The following is a 26,422-nucleotide window of genomic DNA, read 5'->3' on the forward strand; positions in this document are numbered from 1 at the left end:
TCGCATGAGAACTCCTCTTTCTGGCCTCCTGACTGCATTTTAGTGAGGGTTTTCCTTTATTAATTTCTACAGTTGGCTTAAGTGTTCTCCTCCAGGCACTCTAAGGGGGGCCAGGGTCATCTTAGGAATGTGGCCTTGATCTGCTAGAAACTATGTTAGTGTACAAGTCATTGTAGGCCAAGGTTGAGGCCTAGTAGAGAAGTGGGCTCAGAGGGGCACGGCTAGAATTTGGTCAAGAAGAGAATCTTTGTCACTATGTCATGGTGGTATTATGATGATTGAATGGGGGTGTGTGAACCTTGCTTCTTATTCCATTTTTTAAATGTCATTTCATTTATTCGTTCTGATGTTGTCTACATTCATGGGCTTCACTGCCTCACCTCCCAGTCACTCTTCAATCATCCCAAGTTTATGCTCACTAATTAGATGGCAAAAATATTTGTGAATGTGAATCCCTAGCCTCTGCCTCCACTATCTACCCAAAATGCTTGTGCAGAGGTCATTAGTGGCCCTGTTTAGTTCATTCTGGGTGGATCAATAAAGAGTGTTCAGTGAACACTCTACCTCACTCGCCTTCCACTTGTTAATGACCCCAAAGTCACTAATAATTCATGCCTCCAACCAATGGCTGGACTATTAGGTGATCTAGAAATAAAATTCTTTTTATTTCTTTGAGAGCCACGGCTTTCAAAAAAAAATTAATGTGTATTTATTTTTGAGAGAGAGCATGAGCAGGGGAGGGGCAGAGAGAGATGGTGACACAGAATCCAAAGCAGGCTACGGGCTCTGAGCGGTCAGCACAGAGCCTGACGTGGAGCTCGAACTCACTACCATGAGATCATGACTTGAACTGAAGTCAGATGCTTAACCAACTGAGCCACCCAGACACCCCTAAAATTCTCTCTTTTCAAAGTCATTGGTGTTTGCTGAGGTCATCACTATGTCTAGTAAGGTTTAAGCAAAAATGTGCTCTCATCTCCTTCCTGGGTCTAATGGGAAACCCTAAGTTCCTCTGTGTGACCTAAAAGATTAATTGGGGTTTGTATCAGTCCTAGTCATTTTTGATCCCTTGCCTTTGCTTCCAATGAGTTAATTCAGGTTATGGATCATCTGGCCATCCCTCTGTGTCCCTTTTCTATATATTAGTGGACACAATTCCAACTCCTTCACTCCTTAAAGAATAGTAGACACAAGAATCCATGAGAAAGAAAGGTTGGGGATCAACTGTGGGACCCCACTTCTCATACTTAATGAGGTTAATGCTAACTGTTGTGGACTGAATTATGTCCCCCTAAATTCGTATGAAGTCCTATTCCCTAGTACATCAAAATATGATTGTGTTTGCAGATAGGGTCTTCAAAAAAGTAATTAAGTTCAAAATGAGATCATTAGGCTAGACATTAATCCAATATGACTGATGTCCTTATAAGAAGAGGAAATTTGGACACAGATAGGTATAGAGGACAGACCTGTGAAGACAAAGGGAGAAGATGGCCATCTGTAAGCCAAGGAGAGAGACCTCAGACAAAATCAACCTACCGACACCTTTATCTCAGCCTTTCAGCTTCCAGAACTGTGGAAAAATAAATTTCTGTTGTTTAAGCCATCCAACCTGTGGTCCTTTGTTATAGCAGCACTTGCAAACTAATACACCAATAAAAGAATTCCTTTTGTTAAGAGGAAATCTGGTGCCTGGATTTTAAGATAACAAAGTGCCCCCTTCCTCTACATTATTATTATTCCTAGGCCTCCAAGAAAGATCAGCAGAGCAGCAATGGGCATAGGACAGAGTGGTAACAACAGTATGGCCATAGGTGTCACAGACTTTGAGTCTGGAATTCTCTCTTGTCCAGCAAGGGAGCAGATGCAGAATTGAATATGAGAGAGGTTAATGTCCAGGAGGAGACAGGAGTCCTGAGTAAGGGTCCTTGACGTGTATTTATTAGGATCATCTTCACAAAACACCTTATGAGAATGTGTTGGTTTGTGAAGATTTCAAATCCACTTATGACTTACGTGCAGTTGTTCTGATCTGAGGGTGAACTTGGGAGGCCATGTGAAGATGATAGCAGAATTGTGCTGCTGAGTGCTTATAGATAGGAACATATGGAGGAGCAACTACGATATAATGGACATTTAAACTTTAAATACCAAGAATTTATGAGGACTTACTGAGAATGTTCTATTTGGGCAAGGCTACTCTTTGCTGATCAAAACAGATCTCTGAAGGTCTTGAGACACTTGCTCATGTGGGGTGGCCATCCTACCCTTGGTCCTGAGTGGTATTCAAGGCACAGTGGTCTCAGGAAGACAAAGACTTCTGTTCTGCCTTGGCAAGCCTACTCTTCCTAGGTAGTGGTCAACTCGGTGCCAGCTAGCTGTGTGCCCCAGCAGTAAGGAACCTAAGCTGGCAGCTGATTCCCAGCTTAGTTGGAAGGACTGATTTACAGAGGACCAACTAACTCATAGAAAGTACATCACAACTAAACTTGGACTTTATTTCATCTCCCTTATGCCTGGAACTATAACGTAGTTAACCTATCTTTGGTTTGGAGTATGTTATTTCTTTATGAGCTTATTAAGAGACGTTAACCGTATGCTACTGGCTTGTGAAATATTAGTATTATAAATTAAGAATCCCTACGGCAAATCTGTGCTAAATAAACTACCGGCAAAGACAAAAGCTCAGTTTCTGAGCATAATTTGCGGGAGCAAAACAAGAGTGAGATTCAGAGATTAACAAGAAAGGTCACATAGCCAGTGAAATGAAATCTGGTTGTTTTAGACATCCAGTAAAACACTCCCCATAGTCTTGTTGTACAGCTTTACGACTTTTTGCACTTGCAGTGACTCTTCTGAGTACCGACACTAACAGGATACAGAACAATTAGAACACTCCCAAAACCTTTCCTCAGGCTACGCTTTTCTGAGTCCGGTTTCAGGCCACCCTCTGCTCTCAGCCTCAGGCGCTACTCCTCTCATTATAGAGAACGTAAACCCGAATGGCTGTACTAGGTTATGAAACTTTTTTCTGATGTGCGATGTGGACTCAGATTCCCATCCGCTTGTGAGCCGGGTCCAGAGCTTCGCAGACAAAGAACTGCTGAACGCCCCCCTCCCCGAAAAGAACGCCACCACCGGCCGCCTCTGCGCACGCGCAGGCGCCCTACTCTCGCTCCACCTCGCGCCGCCGGAGCGTGCCCCCGCCCCCTCACCGCCTCCGGCCCCGCCCCTAGCTCTAGGGTGAGCGCCGGCGTCGCTGCCGCTTTGGTCAGTGAGCGCCCGCGTCGGCTGCCTTAGAGCTTGCTCTGTCGGCCTCCGCAGCGCACAGCCTGAGTCATGCTCCTTACGGCCGTAGCGCCTCGGCCCCGGCACCGGGTGTTCGTGGTGGGGGTTGGGATGACCAAGGTAAACAGAGCCGCGGACCTCTTCGCTCTGTGCCGGAGAGGCCGAGGAGTCGGGGCAGTCGGGGAGCCCCGAGGTGACAGGGGCACGGCGGGAAGGGCAGGGGCCTGGCGCTGGCCGGCGGTTTGTCCTTCCTACCGGGAGGGTGCCCCGGGCACCCCACTGGCCCGTTCCGGCTTCTTGGCATGAGAGTGGCGACTCGGATGGGTTGCGGTGCAGGGTTGTCCCTGAGGTATGGCGCTGTCTGGGGGTGGTTCCTGTGGCCATTTCTTTCCCCTTCCGCCTTTTCCGTTCTCGCTGGATCAGGCTTTGTGGCGGACACCCCAACATAACCGAAAACCCACACCTCCTTTGATTCTGAGTGGAATCCCAAGGTATGTGGCTCTTTGACGAGGCAAGATCCTCCTTACAGTGGAAAGGGAAGCAGGTACGGAAAGGGGAATGTCCCCAGCCCTCCACACCCAGGAGTACTCCCCGTAGGATTCCTTTACAGGCACAGAAGTGTGGACGAGGAGAAACGGTGATGTGCAGTGTCTTGGCACAAGTGGCAGGTTTCCTGGATCCTCCGACCCCCCTTTCTGTCCCCGCAGTGGTACTCTGCTTGGTTTTCAGGAATCCAGAGGCTCCTGGCCTCATTTCTTGACGCCCTCCCGGCTCCTAAGTGCGAGTAATGCCAAACTGCTTATTACTTTCACCCGCACTCTGTTCTGTGCTTCTCTTGCTTTCCTTCTCTTGTTCTTACTCCTTGTGCTTGGTTGACTTCGGACTTTTATTTTTTTTTATTTTATTTTTTATTTTTTTTTTCAACGTTTATTTATTTTTGGGACAGAGAGAGACAGAGCATGAACGGGGGAGGGGCAGAGAGAGAGGGAGACACAGAATCGGAAGCAGGCTCCAGGCTCTGAGCCATCAGCCCAGAGCCCGACGCGGGGCTCGAACTCACGGAGGGCGAGATCGTGACCTGGCTGAAGTCGGACGCTTAACCGACTGCGCCACCCAGGCGCCCCGACTTCGGACTTTTAAAAGACTGGTTCGGATCTTAGCTTCTCCAAGAAGTTTCTGATCCTCCCGACTTTCCCGCAGAGTCCCGTACTTAACCTTTGCTTCGGTGCGGCTGAACTTGTGGCAAGTACAGGTTGCGCCGTTTCGTTTTCACCTGTATTTCAGAGACCTGTGTTAGTGCCTATTTTCGTTAGCTGAAATTCGAAGAGGATTTTCGCTTTTAGAAAAAGGCAAAAAGTGAAAGTAGCATTCAGCATTTTTTTTTTTTTTCGGGGAGTTGTTAGAGAGGCAGTGAGCACCTTGAAGCATCAGCCAGAGTGGGACTGCCAGGCTTCTTTCCTGGAATCATGCTCAGCCTCTCAGCATGAAGCCAGCATAGTTTTGTTTGTTTAATGTTTGAAAATGTTTATTTTTGAGAGAGACAGAGTGTGAGCAGGGGAGGGGCAGAGAGAGAGGGAGACACAGAATCCGAAGCAGGCTCCAGGCTGTTAGCACAAGTCCTGACATGGGGCTTGAACTCAGGGACTATGAGATCATGATCTGAGCTGAAGTTGGACGCTTAATGGACTGAGCCATCTAGGCACCCCTGTGTGATGGTTCTTAATTTGAAAGGCTGAGTTCCCCATACAACTTGAAGTTCTCGTAATGAGATTTTATTATCAGTATAGGAAATAAGTTAGAATTTCTATGGTGGATGTCAACAGGTTTTAATACAACTAAATCACAACCACCACCTGGCTGATAGCAGCCCACGTCCCTTTGCTTATGCTGCTTACCTTCTGATATGCCCTTTTTTCATAGATTCACCTTCTGCCTATTTCAAGAAGTGGTCTGACTTCATCTGTTTGGATTGCTGTAACAGCAATACTGTAGCATGGGTGGCTTAAGCAACAAATACTCATTTCTCACAGTTCTGGAGGCAGGGAAGTCCAAGGTCAAGGCACTGGCAGATTCAGTATCTTGTGAGGTCTTGCTTTCCGGTTCATAGACAGCTATCTTCTTGCTGTGTCCTCACATGGCAGAAGGGGTGAGGGAGCTATCTGGGGTCTCTTTTATAAGTGTATTAATCCCATTTGTAAGGGCTCCATCCTCATGACCTCCTAAAGGCCCCTCCTCCAAATTCAACCATATTAGGGATTAGATTTCTTTTTTTTTTTTTTTAATTTTTTTTTTTTAACGTTTATTTATTTTTGAGACAGAGACAGAGCATGAATGGGGGAGGGTCAGAGAGAAGGAGACACAGAATCTGAAACAGGCTCCAGGCTCTGAGCTGTCAGCACAGAGCCCGACGCGGGGCTTGAACTCACAGACTGAGAGATCATGACCTGAGCCGAAGTTGGACGCTTAACCGACTGAGCCACCCAGGCGCCCCTGGGGATTAGATTTCAATATATGACTTTTGGGAGGACACAGACATTCAGTCTATAGCAAAGTACCCAAGTACTATATTTTCTCCTAGTTCTTCAACTCGCTCTAAGTTATTCTGGTCACTTTTTTTTTTTTTTTTTTTTTTTTAAATTCTGGTGCCCTTATAGTTAGGACCAAATAATAAGCACTTGATTTTTCTAATACTTTAATGTATGATAATTTCATGACTTACAGAAGAAATACATTTTACATTCCCCCCTCCCCCCCCCCCCCCCAGCCCAACACACAACTGAAACAAGTTTGCTAAAGCAACACTTATCTGGGCAGCTCTAGGTCAAATGTTCTAGGTTCTTAAACAGATACATTGAGAGGGAAAGAAAGTGGAGGAGGACCTGTAGATTAAAAGAGAATTAAAAGACCCATGGAATTTTGATAAAAGGCAAGACTAAACTGTAGTGTCTACAGATACATACTTGGATGATAAAGTAATGAAATATTACAAAGAAGTGATTGCTGTAAGAGAACGATAGTAAGAGGGGATTGAGATTGGGACGGAGTGCTTAGAGGAGTTTCTGGAGTAAAAATGGAAGCAAAGTTCAATTTATTGGTCTGGGTGGTGGTGTGAAAGACAAGGAAAGGCAGACACTAGGTAAAAGCATCAGGACATATTTCAGTCAGTAACATGACTGTGAAAGGGAAAGTCCAGTGTGAAGTGCACTCAGTTTTGATGTATACAGAGGTGACTGGGTGTTTTAAAGGGAAATGAGGGAATAGGGAGGGTGGTGAGTTGGGGCCCAGTAGTGTAGTGCTAGGGAAATGAAAACTTACAAAAAGGAGGAAGGGGGGTCTTGGTCCATGTGAAATCCACTTGGGTTTGCTAACTGGTGCTTATCCAAACTTGGGCTCCCACTCTCCCACAGAGACTTGGAGACAGGGGTCCTATCTTCTTGTGTTTGTGGGAACAAACAGTAACTTCTTTTTGGTAGCCTTGAGGCACTTTAAGTAGGGCTAGAGTCATCCTAGGGATGTGGACTTGAGCTGTTAGAAACTGTGCTAATGTTTGGTTTTTATAAGCCAATGTGGTGGCTTAGAGAAGAGGGCTCAGAGGAGCCTGGCTAGAGTTTGGTGAATCTTTGTCAGTGGTTGCAAGTGTGTTTGCCTTAGAGTAATTCATGTTTTGTGTGTGGTATTCTGTATCTCTCCTATTTACAATTAATCTTTAAAAAGGCTAAAACTTTTATTTATTATCATTTATTTATTAAACATTTATTTATTCGAAAGAGAATGAGAGAGGGAATGAGCAGGGGAGGGGCAGAGAGAGAGAGACACACAGAATCCAAAGCTGGCTCCAGGCTCTGAGCTGTCAGCAGAGAGCCCGACGTGGGCCTCGAACTCACAAACCGTGAGATCATGACCCGAGCAGAAGTCGGTCGCTCAACTGACTGAGCCACTGAGCCCAGGCGCCACTTTTTTATTATTAAAAAAAAAGTTTATTTATTCACTTGTTTTTAAATAATCTCTACGCCTAGCCTGTGGCTCAAACTCACAACTTCGAGATTCAGAGTCACATGCTCTATTGACTGAGCCAACCAGGTGCCCCCAAAAGGTTAAAACTTTTAAAAATAACTCTAGAAAAAAAATTGTACCATAGGAAATGTAATTATAGCACACAACTTGGCCCAGTAATAAAAAATATTTACGTAATCAAGTAAACAATGAGTACTGATTTAATAAAAAATTATTCAATTGTATAAGTGGGATGGAGTAAGTGTAAATGTATATGGGGGGGGGGGGGGCTAAAGAGACCTAATCCTCACTGGCCCTTTTTGGAGATGGTGATATAATTTCTGAAATTGATAAAGAAATGATAGTATAAGAACATTTAGAAATATGGCAGTTTATAAAAAAAAGAAATGTCTAAAAGAATTAAAAGTGGATGTTTTGGGAACAAGTAAGACTAGTGTGTGGAGAGTAGTGAAACTGAATTGCCGTTTTTATTAATGCCTTATGGTGCTTTTTGTTTGTTTTGCATTTCTTTGATGAAACAAATAAAAACTAAAAAAAATAGAACTTTACCAGCACCTCAGAATCTCCTTTGTGCGCTTTTTCAGTCACCGACTCCTCACCTGCAAGGATTGCCATTATCCTGACTTTAGACCTTTAATGCTATAGATTAGTCCTGGCTTTTTTATTCAGCATTATATTTGTGAGATTCATCCATAATTGTATGTGTATTTATGGATTTTTCATTCTACTTGATGTCATGTAGTCCACTGTGTGAACATACCACAGTTGATCCAGTCTGCTGTTAACGGACATTAGGTAGTTTCCACCTAACTATGCTTTTTATTTTGAAGAAATAGTGCTGTATGTGTTTATTTGCTTGGCTAGTCATTTAAAAATTACCTTGATTTCAGTAAGCACTGGGAAAGTGCAGTTGTTTCATTACATGGGTTATAATTTAATCATGAATTGGTATAACCAGTTAGAACCTAGCATACTGTTCTCTGTATATGAGTGCTCTCTGTAAATGATCTGATTGTGGATAGTGAATTGAAGAATAAGTAGGGGTGGAATAGGCAATTTTTAGGTACTGAATTAGGGAATTATGAAGGATTCCCTAATGCAGGAATTATGAAGAAATTGGATGAGACAGAATGGGAAGAAATGTTAAATGTTTTCTTTTGGTTCAAGTTCAACAGATGTATTTCAGCACTGTGCAATGAAATGTGGCATTTAAGTCAAGTCTCTATATAATACTTAAGACTGGTTTTGTGACTCACTGGGAGGTTGAAAAGTAAATTTGGTAGGTTGCTTCTAGCATTAAAAACTTGAAATCGAATAGAAAATATTTTATCAGTATAACAAGGATAAGTATTTCATGAAAATTTAGCTTCAATTATGTATGTATATATGTGTCTACTGGGTTTGTTGTAATATGTATTTTTTGTGGCTTGCAGTCAAAATTTTTTGAAAGCCAATTTTTTGCTAGCACCTCCACTGACCAGCAAACCACTCCACTTTATTTAGTTGGCCACCTAGTTTGGTAGATTTTCTTCTTTTATGTTTCTGAAATCTGTCTACTTTTTTCATCTTTTCTGCTGTTATCTTAGTCAACTCTTACTTGGACTGTTTCAGGATCATTTGTCCTCACTGCCTCCTGCCTATTCCCTTCATTCATTTCTCCACATTACATCTATAATAATCTAAAATGCAGCTCTTTTCACCCCAGTCTCTCTCTTTTTTAAAAGATAAGGCTTTATTTTTCAAAGCGGTTTTAGGTTTACAGCAAAATTGAGCAGATAGTATAGAGTTCCCATATGTTCCCTGCCCCCACACATGCACAGCCTCACTCGCTATCAGTAATCTGCACCAGAATGGGGCATTTGTTATAATCAGTAAACCTAAACTGACACATCATTGTCACTCAGAGTCTATAGCTTACATTAGGGTTCCGTTGTGGTGTTGTATATTCTAGGTTTGCACAAACGTATAATGACATGCATCCATTGTATTATCATACAGAATATGGGGTGCCTGGGTGGCTCAGTTGGTTAAACATCTGACTTTGGCTCAGGTCATGATCTCATGGTCTGTGGGTTCGAGCCCTGTGTCTATGCTGTCAGCACAGAGCCTGGAGTCTGCTTCAGATTCTGTGTCTTCCTCTCTTTCTGCCCCTCCCTCGCTGTCACTCTCTCTCTCTCTCAAAAAATAAACAAGCATTAAAAAAAAATCATACAGAATAGTTTTATTGCCTTGAAAATCCTCTGTGCTCTGCCTGTTCATCCCTCTTTTCCCTCAACCTCTGACAACCACTAATCTCTACTATCTCCATAGTTTTGCCTTTTCCAGGATGTCGTATAGTTGGAATCATACAGTCTGTTGGCTTTGCAGATTGACTTTTTCACTTAGTAACATGCATTTAAAATTCCTCCATGTCTTTTCTTTGTTTTTTTTAAAGTTTATTCGTTTGAGAGAGAGAGAGAAAGAGAGAAAATGTATGCATGAGAGAGCACAAATGGGAGGGGCAGAGAGAGTGGGGACAGAAAATCCCAAGCAGGCTCTGAACTGTCAGGGCAGAATCCAACAAGGAATTCTCTGTGCCATGAACCGTGAGATCGTGCCATGAACCGTGAGATCGTGACCTGAGCCAAAGCCAGTATTTAGATGCTAACTGACTGAACCACCCAGGCACCACCCTCTGTGTCTTTTCATGGCTTGATAGTCCATATCTTTTTAGTACTGAGTAGTGTTCCATGTGCCACAGTTTATTTATCTATTCACCTACTAAAGACATTTTGGTTACTTAACAAGTCTTGGCAGTGATTTAAAATTGCTATAAATGTGCCTCTGTGGGCTTTTGTTGTGGACATAAGTTTTCAACTCATTTGCATAAATACCAAGGATTGCTGGATTAATGTTAAGAGAAGGTTTAGTTTTATAAGAGACCACCAAGCTGTCCTCCAAAGTGGACATACCATTTTGCATTCCCACAAGTAGTGAGACTTCCTATTGCTCTACATCCTTGTCAGCATTTGGTATTGTCAATGTTTGGATTTTGGCCATTCTAATAGATGTGTAGCAGTATCTCGTTTTTTTTCCAGTCTCTTAAAAAAAAAAATCCATTGTCTTCAGGATAAAGCTCAGACGTCAAAGGAATGCATATAACGTTCCCTGAGTTGGCTCCAGAGCCAGACTGTCTGAAGTCTCAGCTTCATTGCTTATTAGCTATGTGACCTTGGGCAAATTACTTAATCTCTCTATATACCCTAGTTTTCTTACTGTAAAGTGATGATAATAATAGTGACTACCTCTTAGGATTATTGTGAAGATTAAATGAGTTAATATATGTGAAGTGCTTAGCATAATGCATAACACAGTAAGTGCCCAATTAATGTTAGTGGTTACCATCATTTGGACCTAAGTTACTCTTCTGTACCTGTCACTTGCTGTAACTTTCTTGCACTTCAACTGCTGCAATATAAACTTGTTTATAGTACCTGGATTGAGCCATATTCTCTCACTTCTAGACCTTTGTCCTAGAAGTTTTGTTTTCTTTGACTTGGCAAACTCCATCCTAAAGGACTTAATTTAAATGTCAGTTCCTCTGGGAAGCCTTTCTAATCCTCCCTCTGAACCTATCTAGTTTTCCCTCCCAAATTATTCTGTACTTATGGACACTGTAGTATAATTTTCTGTTTTCTGTTGGACTAGAAGCTCCCTGAGTGCAAGGACTGTATATTATTTATTGTCAGAGTCCAGGAACATGATAGGTGCTCAGTATGTTAGGCGCTCAGTGTGTTTTTGTGTAAGCTAATAGATGAATGAATTTCTGCAGTGCTCTGTTGTGAGAAAAATTTAACTATATTTGCTTCTGTTATTATCTCCTTCTATATTTCTAGTTCCTAAAGCCTGGACTTGAGAATTCAAGAGACTATCCTGACTTGGCAAAAGAAGCAGGTAAAATAGAAAATTTAGGTATTTGAACATTGATGTTACTGTGTAGTCTATCTTGATTGTGGAACAACCTTGCAACCGTAAAAAGAATCCTGGGTCAAGGAGAAGAACCTATACAGATAATTGCTTACTGATTCATTAGGAAGGACAAAGGGAAAAGAGCTTGGGCTAATTTTTAGCTAGATAGCCAGGGCAAACAGTGGCCTTTGATTTTATGTACTATCCAACTGTTTAGTGTGACAGCAAAGGGCTCTGTGGGCGTCCTCCCTGCCCCCCAATAATGATATTCTTTTCAATTTCGCCCTTTAGAGGTACAGTGGAGCCACAGAGATGAGTAAGACAAGGACCTTGCCACTAAGGGGGTTTAAGATTTTGGGGTTTAATATATTTATAGTTAGTATATAAGTATCATAAAGGAGGTATGGAAAAGTGATGTAGTAGCTTAGAGGAAGAAATGGTTATTTCTCAATGGAGAGGTCTGAGAGGATTTGATGAAGGTTTGTCATTTGAATTGAACGTAGACTATTTGGAGGTAGATCTACTCTGGGAAAACTCTAAACTTAATTTTTACTCACCTAAAGCAAATACTCAAAGCACTATTTGATTAAACGCTTTTGTTTTTATAGGCGAGAAAGCTTTATCTGATGCACAGATCTCTTATTCAGTAGTGGAACAGGCATGTGTTGGCTACGTTTATGGTATGTGGTAAACTATATATTCTAAAAGTGTTTCACCTAATATAGCAGCAACTTCATAAACAGTGCAGAGGCATTTGTAAATTTTAACCCTCAAAAATCAGAATTCAGAGTCTTATTCCTATCATTCCTAGATTTCCCTTATGTGTTAGCCTAGTTTAATATATGTCTTTGCCATTGTTTATTGCCAAAACAGGAGATAAATTAAAAAAAAACTGTTTATCTTTAAAAAACAAAAAATTGCCCATAGTTCTACCATATAAAGATACTGTTCAGAAGGTAAATTTTTGTTCTTTGTTATTTTAAAATTTGTAAACATTTACTTTTTTGTATCCAATAAAATTTTTTATTAAACTTTTTTTTTTTTTAATTTTTTTTTTTCAACGTTTATTTATTTTTGGGACAGAGAGAGACAGAGCCTGAACGGGGGAGGGGCAGAGAGAGAGGGAGACACAGAATCGGAAACAGGCTCCAGGCTCTGAGCCATCAGCCCAGAGCCTGACGCGGGGCTCGAACTCTGGGACCGCGAGATCGTGACCTGGCTGAAGTCGGACGCTTAACCGACTGCGCCACCCAGGCGCCCCTAAAATTTTTTATTAAACTTTTTTCTTTTCTTTTTCTTTTTTTAATTTACATCCAAATTAGTTAGCATATAGTGCAACAATGATTTCAGGAGTAGATTTCTTAATGCGCCTTACCCATTTAGCCCATCCCCCCTCCCACACCCCCTTCAGTAACCCTCTGTTTGTTTTCCATATTTATGAGTCTCTTATGCTTTTGTTCCCCCTCCCTGTTTTTATATTATTTTTGCTTCCCTTCCTTTATGTTCATCTGTTTTGTCTCTTAAAGTCCTCATATGAATGAAGTCATATGGTATTTGTCTTTCTCTGACTGACTAATTTCACTTAGCATAATACCTTCTATTTCTATCCACGTAGTTGCAAATGGTAAGATTTCATTCTTTTTGATTGCCAAGTAATACTCCATTGTGTATATATACCACGTCTTCTTTATCCATTCCTCCATCGATGGACGTTTGGGCTCTTTCCATACTTTGGCTATGGTTGATAGTGCTGCTATAAACATTGGGGTGCATGTGTCCCTTTGAAACAGCATACCTATATTCCTTGGATAAATACCTAGTAGTGCAATTGCTGGGTCGTAGAGTAGTGCTCTTTTTAATTTTTTGAGGAACCTCCATACTGTGTTCCAGAGTGGCTGCGCCAGCTTGCATTCCCATATCAAACTTTTTCTAACTAGGAAAAGAATATACACTAATTATAACAAAAAAAGGAAACAGAAAAAGACAAGAAAAAATAAATCACCTGTAATCCCATTGTCCAGTTCAGAAATTATCACCATTAATTTTTGGTGTTATCCTTCAGTGAATATGAATGCATGTGAGTATGCATGCATATACAACTTTCTCTTCAAGAAAATTAGGTCCTGGGGCACCTGGCTGGCTTAGTCAGAAGTATGTGCAACTCTTGATCTCTGGATCGTGAGTTTGAGTCCAATATTAGGTGTAGAGGTTATTTAAATAAATAAAACTTAAAAAAGAAAAAAAATAATGAGGTCCTAGTATACATACTTTTTGGTAACCTACTTTTCTCATTTTAGTGTTGTCAGTATTCTCCATTAGGTCTTCCTTTATGTTATCATTAACATTAAAAAAAATTTTTTTTTTACATTTATTTATTTTTGAGAGACAGAGTGAGACAAAGTGAGAGTGGGGGAGGGGCAGAGAGAGAGGGAGACATAGAATCTGAAACAGGCTCCAGGATCTGAGCTGTCAGCATACAGCCCGACACGGGGCTCAAACTCACGGAACGCGAGATCATGACCTGAGCCGAAGTCAGACGCTCAACCCACTGGGCCACCCAGGTGCCCCAGCATTTTTTCAATTAAGTTTTTTTTTTTTTTCTGGACTTGATGAAGTATTTACATGGTACAAAAATACCAAAGGTGGATGGTTATATAGTGGAAAATCTCACACTTATTCCTGTCTCCCTGTCTCATGGTTACCTTCACTTAGTCATCCAGTTTCACTAATTTCTGGTGTATCTTTTCAGAAGTGATTTGTACATATACAAGTATGTGTGAGTGTGTAAGTTCCCCTTTCCCCTTTTGTTACATACATGGTAGCATAATAGACACACTATTTTGTATCTTAAATTTTTTTTTCTTTTTTACTTAGTAGTTCTTGGCTACTGTTCCAAATTGTATCATAAAGAGCTTCCTTGGTCTATTTTTTATGATAGCATAAAATTCCATTGAATAGATATATCATAATTTATTGAATCCATTGCCTTTCAATGGACATTTAGAATGTACCCAGTCTTTTTACAGCCTTTTTAATGATTGTATGATTTTCTAGTCTTTGGGATTTACTGCAGTTTATTTAGTAGTAGTAATGATATCCTGTTCTTGGACATTTTCTTTCTTTATTCATTCATTCATTCATTCATTCATTCATGGGACATTTTAAATTTTTTCTGATTTCTAGTTATCATAAAAGGCTTTGGGGTGCCTGGGTGGCTCAGTCGGTTAAGTATTTGACTTCAGCTCAGGTCATGATCTCGCAGTTCAGGGGTTTGAGCCCCGCATTGGGCTCTGTGCTGACAGCTCAGAGCCTGAAGCCTGCTTGGAGCCTGAAGCCTGCTTCCCAAACTTGTGTCTCCCTCTTTCTCTCTACCCCTCCCCCGCTCACGCTCTGTCTCTCTCAGTCTCTCAATAATAAATGAACGTTAAAAAAAGTTTTTGAAAAAAGGCTATAGTAAGCATAACCGTAGGTGAGTCTGTGCGCATATCTGTGGTTATTTTTTTGAGATTTCAAGATACCAAGAGAATTCTCAAAGGGAAATTTACTAGGTCGGAGAGATACACAATGTATTTATTGAAAAGGAGGTCCTGAACTTTGCTGTTTTCCCTGAAGACTTCTGAAGAGTCTATACCTTCAGATGTTCCCATTACATTGCTCTAGCATGTCTGCCTTGGTGGCCGTGTTACTTGGCAAAGGGAGTCAAATGTGTATTCAGCTTGGATCACTATTTTTTTGTAATGACCTGCCTCATAGGATCTTTTAAACTTTTTGAAGTTGTGGAACCTTTATATGAAGAGAAAAATCATAGCCTTTTAAAATTTTATTTTATTTTTTATTTCTATTTTTAAATTACTATTATTTTTTAATGTTTGTTTATTTTGAGAGAGAAAGATAGAGAACAAGCAGGGAAGGGGCAGAGAGAGGGAGACACAGAATCCCAAGCAGGCTCCGCACTGTCAGTGCAGAGCCTGATGCTGGGCTTGAACTCACAAACTGAGATCATGACCCGAACTGAAATTAAGAGTCAGACGCTTAACCAACTGAGCCATCCAGGCTCCCTGAGAAAGTCATAGCCTTTTAATCAGATGGTATAGTTTTAAAGATTTGTAAAGAAGTATAAATGAAACATTGCTTCCTTTATCATGTAGCACTAGCCAGATTGAATTGTTCGCTATTACTTGGTCATTTCTCTACTTTCCTATTGTAACATGTAGAGAAAGTACATATCATACTGTGTTTTGAGGATTTTTCATATTTGGAGTGTAAATGATGCTTAATGCAAAACCTTTTTCTGAGTAAGATGTCAGTTTATTTATTGTTCTGCCTGTGTTGTATGCTAGGCAAAGGCATAATACTGGAAAAAAAACAACCATACTGTGGTATTATGTTGCATTGCAGCTTCATAAATTCCCATGTTGTAGATATTATAGTTTTTGTTTCTTTTTCTGTACAGGTGATTCTACCTGTGGGCAGAGGTCTATCTATCACAGTTTGGGACTGACTGGAATTCCTATAATTAACGTCAACAATAACTGTGCTACTGGTTCTACTGCTTTGTTTATGGCCCGGCAGCTGATACAGGGTGGTGAGGATTGTTTATTTGTCTACTGTACTTAAATAGACATGGGGCAATATCTATTGCCCTTTCATCATTTCTCTCTATGACCATTAGAGGGATTGATTGATTGATTGATTGATTGATTGATTGATTTTTAAAGTTTATTTATTTATTTTGAGAGAGAGAAAGCACAAGTAAGGGAGGGGCAGAGAGAGGGAAAGAGAGAGAGAATCCCAAACAGGCTCCAGGCCATCAGCACAAAGCCAGAGGTGGGGCTTAAACCCACAAACCATGAGATCATGATCTGAGCCAAAATCAAGAGTCATATGCTTAACGAGTTGAGCCACCCACCCCAGAGGGATTGCTTTTATAATATGTATCTTTTTTTAAATTGTTTTTTTAAGTTTATTTATTTATTTTGAGAAAGAGAGAGAGTGTGCTTGTGCACATGCATGCCAGGGGTGGGGCAGAGAGAGAGAGAATCTCAAGCAGGCTCTGCGCTGTCAGCACGGAGCCCAACTCAGGGCATGATCTTGTGAACTGTGAGGTCATGACCTGAGCTGAAATCAAGGGTTGGATGCTTAACCAACTGAGCCACCCAGGCACCCCTATAATGTAGATCTTTTTAAAAAATAACAGCTGTAAGGGCATCTGGGTGGCTCAGTCGGTTGAGTGTCCGACGTTGTCTCAGGTCATGATTTCACGGTTTGTGAGTCTGAGCCTCTCACTGGGTTCGCTGCTATCAGCACAGAGCCCACTTTGGATCATCGTCCCCCTCTGTCTCTGCCCCTCCCCTGCTCACGCTCTCTCTCTCAAAAATAAAAAGAAAAAGAAAACATTAAAAAAATAAAAAATAATAATTTTATTGAGATCTAATTTATGTACCATAAGTTCACCTTTTGAAACTATACAATTAAGTGTTTTAGTATAATCACAGATTTCATGTAACCATCACCACTATCTAGCGTTTTAGAACATTTTTATCACCCCAAAAAGAAACCCTGAACCTATCAGCAGTCACTCTTCATTTTCCCCTCTCCTAAACACCTGGTAACTACTAAGCTACTTTCTGTCTCTGGATTTACCTATTCTGAACATTAAATGAATGGAAGCATATAATACATAGCCTTTTGTGCCTTCTTTCATTTAGCATAATGTTTTCACAGTTCATCTGTGTTGTGGCATATATCCCTACTTCATTATATTTCATGACCAAATAATGTTCCATTGTATGGATAGACCACATTTTGTTTATCCAATTATCAATTAATGGCCATTGGATTGTTTCTATTTTTTGCCTATTATGAATAATGCTTCTATAAATATTTATGTACATTTTTTAGCGGCCATGTGTTTTTAGTTCTCTTGAGTATATATCATATTCTATATTTCCAAATATTCCAATGTATTTTATTAGGCCCTCTATTCTGTTCTGTTGGTTGATTGTTGATTATTGCTCTACTACTCCACTATTGTTTTTGTTTGTTTTGTTTTATTTTTTTATTTTGAGTTTATTTATTTATTTTGAGAGCGTGAGAGAGCAAGAGCAGGGGAGGGGCAGAAAGAGAGGGAGAGAGAGAGAATCCCAAGCACTAACAGTGTTAGTGCAGAGCCCAGTGTGGGGCTTGAACCCATGAATGTGAGATCATGACCTGAGCTGAAGTCAAGAGTTAGATGCTTAACCAGCTGAGCCACCCAGGCACATCCCTGTTTGGTTTTGTTTTTTAGAGATAGAGAGAGTGCTTGAGTGGGAGAGAGGGGCAGAGGGAGAGAGTCTTAATTAAGCAGGCTCCGCACTCAGGGCACTCAATGCAGAGCCTTACCTGGGGCTTGATTGCACAACCCTGGGATCATGACCTGAGCCCAAATCAAGAGTTGGATGCCCCACCAACTGAGCCACCGAGTGCCCGTCCATTGTTATTTTAATTGTTGGAGCTTTATAATGTCTTATTGTTTGATAATGCTTGAGTCCTCTGTGCCCCTCACTTTGTTAGGTTTCTTCATTTTTTTTTTTTTTTAAAGAAAAATTTTGGTAATTCTTATTTTGCTGTTCAGTTGAACTTTAACATCATTTTTAAGGCATCCCCTCCCTCCAAAAATAATTCTGTTAAGATTTTAATTAGGATCCTTTAAAAAATTTTTAAATTTTGTTTGTTTTAAAATTCAAAATTAGTTGTTTATAGGCGCCTGGGTGGCTCAGTTGGTTAAGTGTATGACTTTGGCTCAGGTCATGATCTGGCAGTTCGTGAGTTCAAGTGCTGCATAAGGCTCTGTGGTGACAGCTCAGAGCCTGGAGCCTGCTTTGGATTCTGTGTCTCCCTCTGTGCCATGCCCCCATTCATGCGGCGCTCTTTCTCTCTCTGTCTCGTGTGCGTGCACACGCTCTGTCTCAAAAAATGAATAAACATTAAAAAATAATTAATAAAAACCCAAAATTGGTTGTTTATATTTGTTTTCACTGAACCATATTTCCATATTAATAAAAAGTTTTATTAGCATACAAATTATTTAGAATAAAAGAAATACGTAATTTTTCCTCTTATCTGGAATCATATAAGAATTTACTCTAATTTTTCACTTATTAAACATTTTGTCAGATTATAGCATCTTTTTCAATTTTATATAAATTACTTAAAGTATTTAATGGTATTTGGTTAGGTGTCTTGAAATTTAATTTTTCTTAATGATAACATTTTTCTTTCAAGGTATGGCAGATTGTGTCTTGGCTCTTGGGTTTGAGAAGATGGAGAAGGGATCCCTTTCCCTTTCCCCTGTATCAAATGTGAGTCTTACTGTTACTCTGGAGTTGTTAATAGTACTGTGAGAAAACTTTGCCCATCTGACTACTATAAATAGAACCTGTTAATAAGCAACAGAAAGCATAATTTGGCATAGTTATTAAATGAGCTGATATATTCACAATCTGAAATGTGACATTGTATATGTATGCATAAATTCTGGTATTTTAGAACAGTAAAGAATCAGAGATAATTTGGCTCAACCTCTTTACTTTGTCAATGATAAACCTGATGTTCAGAAATGTCAAATGATTGAATTTGAGGTGACTTACCTATTTGAGAGTCATTAATTCAAAAACTTAACAAATTGAAGAGGATTAATAAAGTGTGGGATTTCTGATTCTGGGAATGGGAAGCCAAGTTATTTAAACCAGTTCTAGAGATGACAGTTAAAGTATTGGAATATAAAGAAAAAATCCTAAAGGCAAGGAAGTGCTAAAGAGAGAGGAATTGCAGATGAATGCCAGAGAGTTTGAAGTATTTGAAGCACTTTTGCCTTGAATGCCTTTGATCAGGAAGCTGTGAGCTTTAATTTTGATGGTCCCCTGGAGTGAAGAGGCAAGTAGTCCTCCCAAGATCAGAAGTTTAATACTCACTCTGCACATTAAACTGGGGCCCTGCGGGGATAAACCCTTTGGGTAAGGGCAAATCTAAAGAAAAACTGTCTTTTTTTCCTGTGAGAGTTGTCTTGGTACCGAGTGGAATAGGGGAGAAAAAAGAGAAGGAAAAAAACAAAAACAAAACACCAGAAAAACCTTTCACTGAAAAATCTTTCTTTGATATTCCTCATATGAGATTGCTACCAAAATTCTCATTACAGGACAGTTAGAGAAACCTCAAACCTTGAATTCAGTCTAAATTGGTTCCAGAATGGTAATTACCTAGGTACTTAACAGACACAAGTGTGAGTTTTCTTTTGGAGGAAAGCATCTTCTTTTGGAGGCTTTGAGAACTCTTCAAATAATTATCTAAGACATGCAGTAATAACCAGGCATTAAAGAAACAAGGCACCATAATTGGAAATATTGTAAGAATATTGGAAACTGCAAAAAGGGACATGATAGGCATGAAAAAAAAGTAGAGTTTATAGAAAAGAAAAATAAAATGATTAAAAGTAAGAAATCAGAAGATGGGTTTGATAGTAGATTACACATGACTAAAAAGAGAATTAGTGAAACTGGACTAGGTTAGAAATAATTATTTAGTATACACTCTAAAGAGAAAAAAGATAAAAAGAGTTTAGATGATAGTGTGATAAGATATAATTATGTTTAATTGGAATTAATGGAGAAGAAGTGGTGAGAGAAGATAAGGCTTGGGCATTTTGTTTATCTTCTCCAAAAACCAGTGTTTAGTTTTGTAATACCCCGATTTCGAATCCCAGAGACCGCCAAGGAGCCGATACCGATGCAAACGCACGAGAGTTGATTTGCAAGCTCGAGCTTGGGCCCAAGTATACCCGGCACAGCGGAGCAGGGACTTGGACCCCTAGGTTAAGAAGCATAGCAGTTTTATAGGGGCCAATGGCCAATGAGATTGTAACACACAGAAAGTTGCATAGTGATGTTAGTCCACATGCAGGTGGCAATTGAATTACAATTTACCCTATAGTGAACTGTTTGAACTAGCCTATCACTCTGGTCAGAATTGGCACACAAGTTTGGCGGGCAAAAGGCGGGGTTTACATTCTTTGGCAGTTAGGGGTTCCATATTCCTATATGAGCCGGTTTCCAGTAAGGGTGTGCTCTGCGGCTTGACTAGGGTGGGGGAGTGTCTTAAGCAATAAGTAGGTCATGTGGGGGTTATACCTGAGATGGTGGGTGTAGCATAAAATGGAGTTAGTCTTGCTCTGTTGTCCAGGGATAGGGGAGTTTTGTTAAATTCCTTGGGTCCCACAGTTTCATCGATGTTTTCTATTTGATATTTTGTCACATTTATTTCCACTCTGATCTTTGTTATGTTCTTCTTCTACTAACTTTGGGCTTAGTTCTTCTTTTTATTGTTCTTTGAGGTGTAAAGTTAGGGTTTTGTCATGTGGGTTTTTTGTTTTTGTTTTTGTTTTTGGTTGTTTTGGAGATCTTTCTCATTTCTCCGTATAGGAGTTTATTACTATGAACCTCCCCCTGTTAGAACTGCTTTTGCTGCATCCCATAAGTTTTGGTTGTTTTATTTCCATTTTAATTCATCTTAAAAAAGATATTTTTTAATTTCTTTGTCCCACTGGTTGTTCAGTAGCATGTTGTTTAATCTCCACGTATTTGTGCATTTTCTAGTTTTCTTCTAGTTTCATGCCATTATGGTTGGAAAAGATGCTTGATGATTTCAGTCTTGTTAAATTTATTAAGGGCCTACCACACGATTTATTCTGGAAAATGTTCCATGTACACCACAGAAGAATGTGTATTCTTTTGCTTTTGGATGGAATGTTCTGTATATGTCAGTTACGTCCATCTGGTCCAATGTTTCCTTATTGATTTTCTGTCTGACTAATCTATCTATTGATGAAAGTAGGGTATTAAAGTTCTGTGTACAATTATTGAATGCTGTCTATCCCTCCCTTTAGGTCTGTTGACATTTGGTTTATATATTTAGGTGCTACTGTGTTGGGTGCATGAAAAATTACAAATGTTATGTCATCTTGTTAGATTGACCCCTTTATCATTAGATAGATGGTTTTGAGATTTTAAACCTGACTTAAAATAATAAGACCAGACATAATTATACTTTAATAAGTATATCAACATGTGAATGTCGAGGAGAGCCAAAATGATTAAGCGTTTTTCTTTAGATTGAATATTTGAATCTTATGTGTAATTAATAGAAGTGGATTTTAGTTTAATGACCTTCTTTGTCTCTTATTATAGCCTTTGTCTTAAAGTTTATTTTATCTGATATAAGTATAGTGACCTCAGCTTTCTTTTAGTTTTCATTTGAATAAAATATCTTTTCCATCCCTCTACTTTTTAAAAAAATATTTATTTATTTTGAGAGAGAATGAGTGAGTGTGTTCAAACATGCATATGTGAGTGGGGGAGAGGCTGAGAAAGAGGGAGAGAGAGAGACTCCTAAGCAGGCTTCAGGATGTCAGCATGGAGTCCAATGTGGGGCCCGATCTCAGGAACCATGAGATCGTGACCTGAGCCAAAATCAAATGTCAGATGCTTAAGTGACTGAGCCCACCCAGGTGCCTCATGTATGTATATAATTTAAGAAGCAATTACCCTTGAAAAAAAATATATATATTAGAAATTGCCAGTGCCTGGATGGCTTGTGCTGTTAGCACAGAGCCTGCTTGGGATTCTCTCCTCTCTCTGCCTCTTTTAACCCCCTTCAAAATAAATAAACTTAAAAAAAACAAAAACAAAAACTAGAGTCATTGCTTTATTATTGTTTTTTTTAGTTTTATTTAAGTAGTCTCTACACCCAACATCTAACTCATGACCTTGAGATCAAGAGTTGCATTCTCTGCCGACTGTACCAGCCAGGTGCCCCTAAAACTAGAATCATTGTTAGAAAATGAGTTGAAGATAACTTTTAGCCTATTCATCTAAGACTTATGAGGTCAATCTGATTCAGTTCTTTCTGTTCAAACATTAAAGGACCTCTACCTTAAATTAAGTTAAATATAGGTGACAGTATCTCTTAGTAACCACAGGCATTGAAATCAACAAGAGCTATTTCCCATTTTCATTAGAGAACATTTTAAGAAAGTAGGAGATGTTAGGTTGGGTCTTAAAGACAGTAAGAGATAATAATTATATGAAATTTTTATATAATAAATATGGATAATTATAATAATATAATAAAGATAATTAAAGATAGGGAAGCATGAGATCTTTCTGGGTATGGGAGAAAACATCATGAGCTAAGTCATGGATGGTGGAATAAACATAATATAATATGTTCAGAGGCACTTGGCTGGCTTAGTCGGTAGAGCATGTGACTCTACAAGCCCAACATTGGCATGGAGCCTACAGAAAAAAGTAATTAATATGATATGTTTAGGGGACAGTTTGAAAAACTGGATTGGAGGGTGGCAACTGGAGAAGAGTATGAAATAAGATTAGGTGATGCCTAATGAGAGTACCTGATATTTATGACACATGAAAAATTGACTTTTTTTCTTAAGTAGTGAATGATAAGTATCTTGGTAACTTGTATTTGAAAATTATTAAAAACCACATCTAGGTCTGGAGTTTTCTTTATGGGAAAGTTTTTAACCTTTTAAGTTTAGTAATTCAGTTTCTTTTTTTTTTTTTTTTAATTTTGTTTTTACATTTATTTAATTTTGAGAAACAGTGTGAGACAAAGCGTAAGCGGGGAAGGGGCAGAGAAGGAGACACAGAATCCGCAGCAAGCTCCAGGCTCTGAGCAAGTGGTCAGCACAGAGCCTGATGCGGGGCTCAAACCCACGAACCATGAGATCATGACCTGAGCTAAAGTTGGATGCTCAACCAACTGAGCCACCCAGACACCCCAGTAATTCAGTTTCTTTAGTAAATATATTACTATTTATGTCATTATTTTTTTTTTGAGTGACCTTTGATATTGCCTTTTAAGGAATTTGTCCATTTCATCTACATTGTTGAATTTATTGACAAAAAGTTGATCATGTTATTCCCATAGTATCTCTTTAAAGTAAGATCTTTATTTATTTTTTTAATGTTTATTTACTTATTTATTTATTTTATTTATTTATTTTTTAAAATATGGAACGCTTCACGAATTTGCGTGTCATCCTTGCGCAGTGTTTATTTATTTTTGAGAGAGAGAGAGATTGAGAGAGCTGGGGAAGGGCAGAAAGAGAGGGAGACACAGAATCCAAAGCAAGCTCCAGGCTCTGAGTTGTCAGCATAGAGCCTGATGTGGGGCTCAAACCCATGAACCACAGATCATGACCTGAGCTGAAGCCATACGCTTAACCAACTGAGCCACCCAGGCATCTAAAATAGGATTTTTATTTATTTATTTATTTTTAAATGTTTATTTATTTTTTTGAGCCAGAGAGAGTCAGAGCATGAATGGGGGAGGGTCACAGAGAGAGGGAGACACAGAATCCAAAGCAGGCTCTGGGCTCTGAACTGTCAACACAGAGCCCGACATGGGGCTTGAACTCATGGACCATGAGATCATGACCTGAGCTGAAGTCGGACGCTTAACCGGCTGAGCCACCCAGGTGCTCCTAAAATAGGATTTTTAGACGTGTCCTTGTTCTTCCTCTGATGTTGTTAATCTTTGTCTTCTCTCTTTTTCCCATGATGAATAAAATAAAAGGTGTTTACCAATTTTATTGATCTTGTCAGAGTGCCAGCTTTTATTTTCGTTGGTTTTTCTCTATTTTTTCTGTTTTCTGTTCCATTCTGTTAATTTCTATTTATTTCATTCTGCTCACTTTCTAGTTACATCTGCTATGATCCTTAATATTTCCTTTTTTTTACATTGGGTTTAACTTGCTCTTTATTTTTATAGTCTATAAAGTTGGAGACTTAGGTCATTGCTTTTAAATCTGGCCTTTTTTCAAATGTAGGTATTTGATACTATACATTCTTTTAAAACACTGCTTAAGCAGCATACCGTAAATTAAAAAAAATTTTTTTAATGTTTATTTTTGAGAGAGAGAGAGAGAGAGTGGGCAAAAGGTAGAGAGAGAGGGAGACACAGAATCCAAAGCAGGCTCCAGGCTCCAAGCTGTCAGCACAGAGCCCAACGTGGGACTTGAACTCATGAACCACAAGATCATCACTTGAGCTGAAGTCGGATGCTTAACCGACTGAGCCACCCAGGGGCCCCCATACCATAAGTTTTTTTATGTCATGCTTTTATTTTCATTTATTTCAAATTATTTTTAAATTTCAAAAAAAAAAGGGGGGGGGGTAAACCAGGAAACACTCTTAACTGTAGAGAACAAACTGATGGTTACCAGAGGGGAGGCGGGTGGGGAGGGGGGATGTTATGATGAGCATAACAAATGTTGTATCTAAGTGATGAATCACTAAATTCTGCAGCTGTAACTAATATTACACTGTATGTTAACTAACTGGAATCTAAATAAAAACTTGAAAAAAAATTTTCCATTGTGATTTCTTCTCTCACCCATGTGTTAGAAGCATGTTGTTTAATTTTTAAATATTTAGGCATTTTTCAGATATCTTTCTGTTCTCTGTTTCTATTAAAAAGTTTTTTTTAATGTTTATTAACTTTTGAAGGAGGGTGAGAGCACAAGCAGGGGAGGGGAAGAGAGAGATGGAGACTGAGGATCAGAAGCAGGTTTTACGCTGACAGCAGGAGCCTGATGCGGGGCTGGAACCATGATCCAACCGTGAGATCATGACCTGAGCCAAAATTTGATGCTTAACCATTCAGCCACCCAGGCACCAGGCCACCCACACACCCCTATTTGTTTCTATTTTAAATCCCTGTGGTCAGAGAATATACTTTGTATGATATGAATACTTTTTAATTACTGAGACTTACTTTTTGGCTTGGGATATGGTCTATTTTGATAAATAGTCTGTGCACTTTCATATGTATTCTGATGTTATTGGGTGGAGTGTTCTGTAAATGCTAAGTCATATTGGTTGTTAGTATTGATCAAATCTTCGTATCCTTACTGATTTTCCTGTCTACTTGTTCTATCAGTTATTCAGAGGGGAAGTATTGAGATCTTCTGCTAAATCTGTGGATTTGTCTATTCCTTTCAGTTCTATCAGTTTTTGTTTCATGTATTCAAGCTCTGATATTAGGTATACTAACATTTAGGATTGTTAGGTACTTGATAATTGACCCCTTCATCATTGTGAGATAATCCTCTTTATTGTAGTGTTCCTTGATCTTAGATCTATTTTGTCTGATATAAACATAGGCATTTCACCTTTCTGTTGATTAGAATTAGAATAGTATATCTTTTCCCATCCTTTTTCCTATTTCTGTCTTTGTTTGAATTAGGCTTTTTAAAATTGAGGTGTAATTGAGATGCACAATTATATTACTTTCAGGTGTACAACATAATGGACCGATATTTGCATATATTGTGAAATGATCACCACAATAAGTCTGGTTAGCGTTTGTCACCAAACTTAGTTACAAGACTTTTTTCTTATGATAAGAACTTTTAAGGACTTTTAAGATTTACAGTCTTAGCAACTTTTGAATATGCAGTAAAGTCTTATTGACTATAGTCACCATGTTGTACATTATATCTCCATGACTTTTTAATAGATTTTATTTTTAAGTAATCCCCACACCCAGCATGGGATCTGAACTGACAACCCTGAGATCAAGAGTTGTATGCTCTACTGACTGAGCCAGCCAGGTTCCCCGCCACTGCCTCGGCCATGACTTTTTAATTTTATAACTGGAAGCTTATACCTTTTGCCTACCCTCTGACAACTACCAATCTGTTCTCTGTATCTGTGAGCCAGTTGTTGTTTTTTGAGAATCCACATGTAAGTGAGATCATATGGTATTTGTCATTCTCTGACTTATTGCACTTAGTTTTTCATAATGCATCAAGGTCCATCCATGTCATAGATGGCAAGATTTCATTCTTCTTCTTCCTCCTCCTCCTCCTCCTCCTCCTCCTCTTCCTCTTTCTCCTTCTCCTTCTCCTTCTCCTTCAAGTAATCTCTATACACAACTTGGGGTTCAAACTCACAAGCCTGAGATCAAGAGTTTTATGCTCCACCAACTGAGCTAGCCAGGTACCCCATGATTTCATTCTTTTTTATGGATGAATAATATTCTATTATATGTATGTGCATGTATGTATATGTGTGTGTGTATGTGTATATATATATATATATATACACATACAATT

General features: G+C 39.3%; 1 protein-coding gene across 3 annotated transcripts in view; it reads left to right on the forward strand.

The window, feature by feature from the left end:
* The first annotated feature begins 3,219 nt into the window (after positions 1 to 3,219).
* The window catches only part of SCP2 (sterol carrier protein 2), a 125,571-nt gene continuing 102,368 nt past the window's right edge, over positions 3,220 to 26,422 (forward strand). The window contains exons 1-5 of one of the 3 annotated variants that reach the window (XM_011284984.4): positions 3,220 to 3,408; positions 11,178 to 11,235; positions 11,859 to 11,930; positions 15,704 to 15,835; positions 18,514 to 18,590. In XM_011284984.4, the coding sequence (XP_011283286.1) occupies positions 3,340 to 3,408; positions 11,178 to 11,235; positions 11,859 to 11,930; positions 15,704 to 15,835; positions 18,514 to 18,590 (408 nt within the window). In that variant the 5' untranslated portion in view covers positions 3,220 to 3,339. The other 2 variants (XM_045035857.1, XM_045035856.1) reach the window with 2 other exon arrangements.

This window comes from Felis catus, chromosome C1, assembly GCF_018350175.1.
Source record: "Felis catus isolate Fca126 chromosome C1, F.catus_Fca126_mat1.0, whole genome shotgun sequence".
NCBI lineage: Eukaryota > Metazoa > Chordata > Mammalia > Carnivora > Felidae > Felis > Felis catus.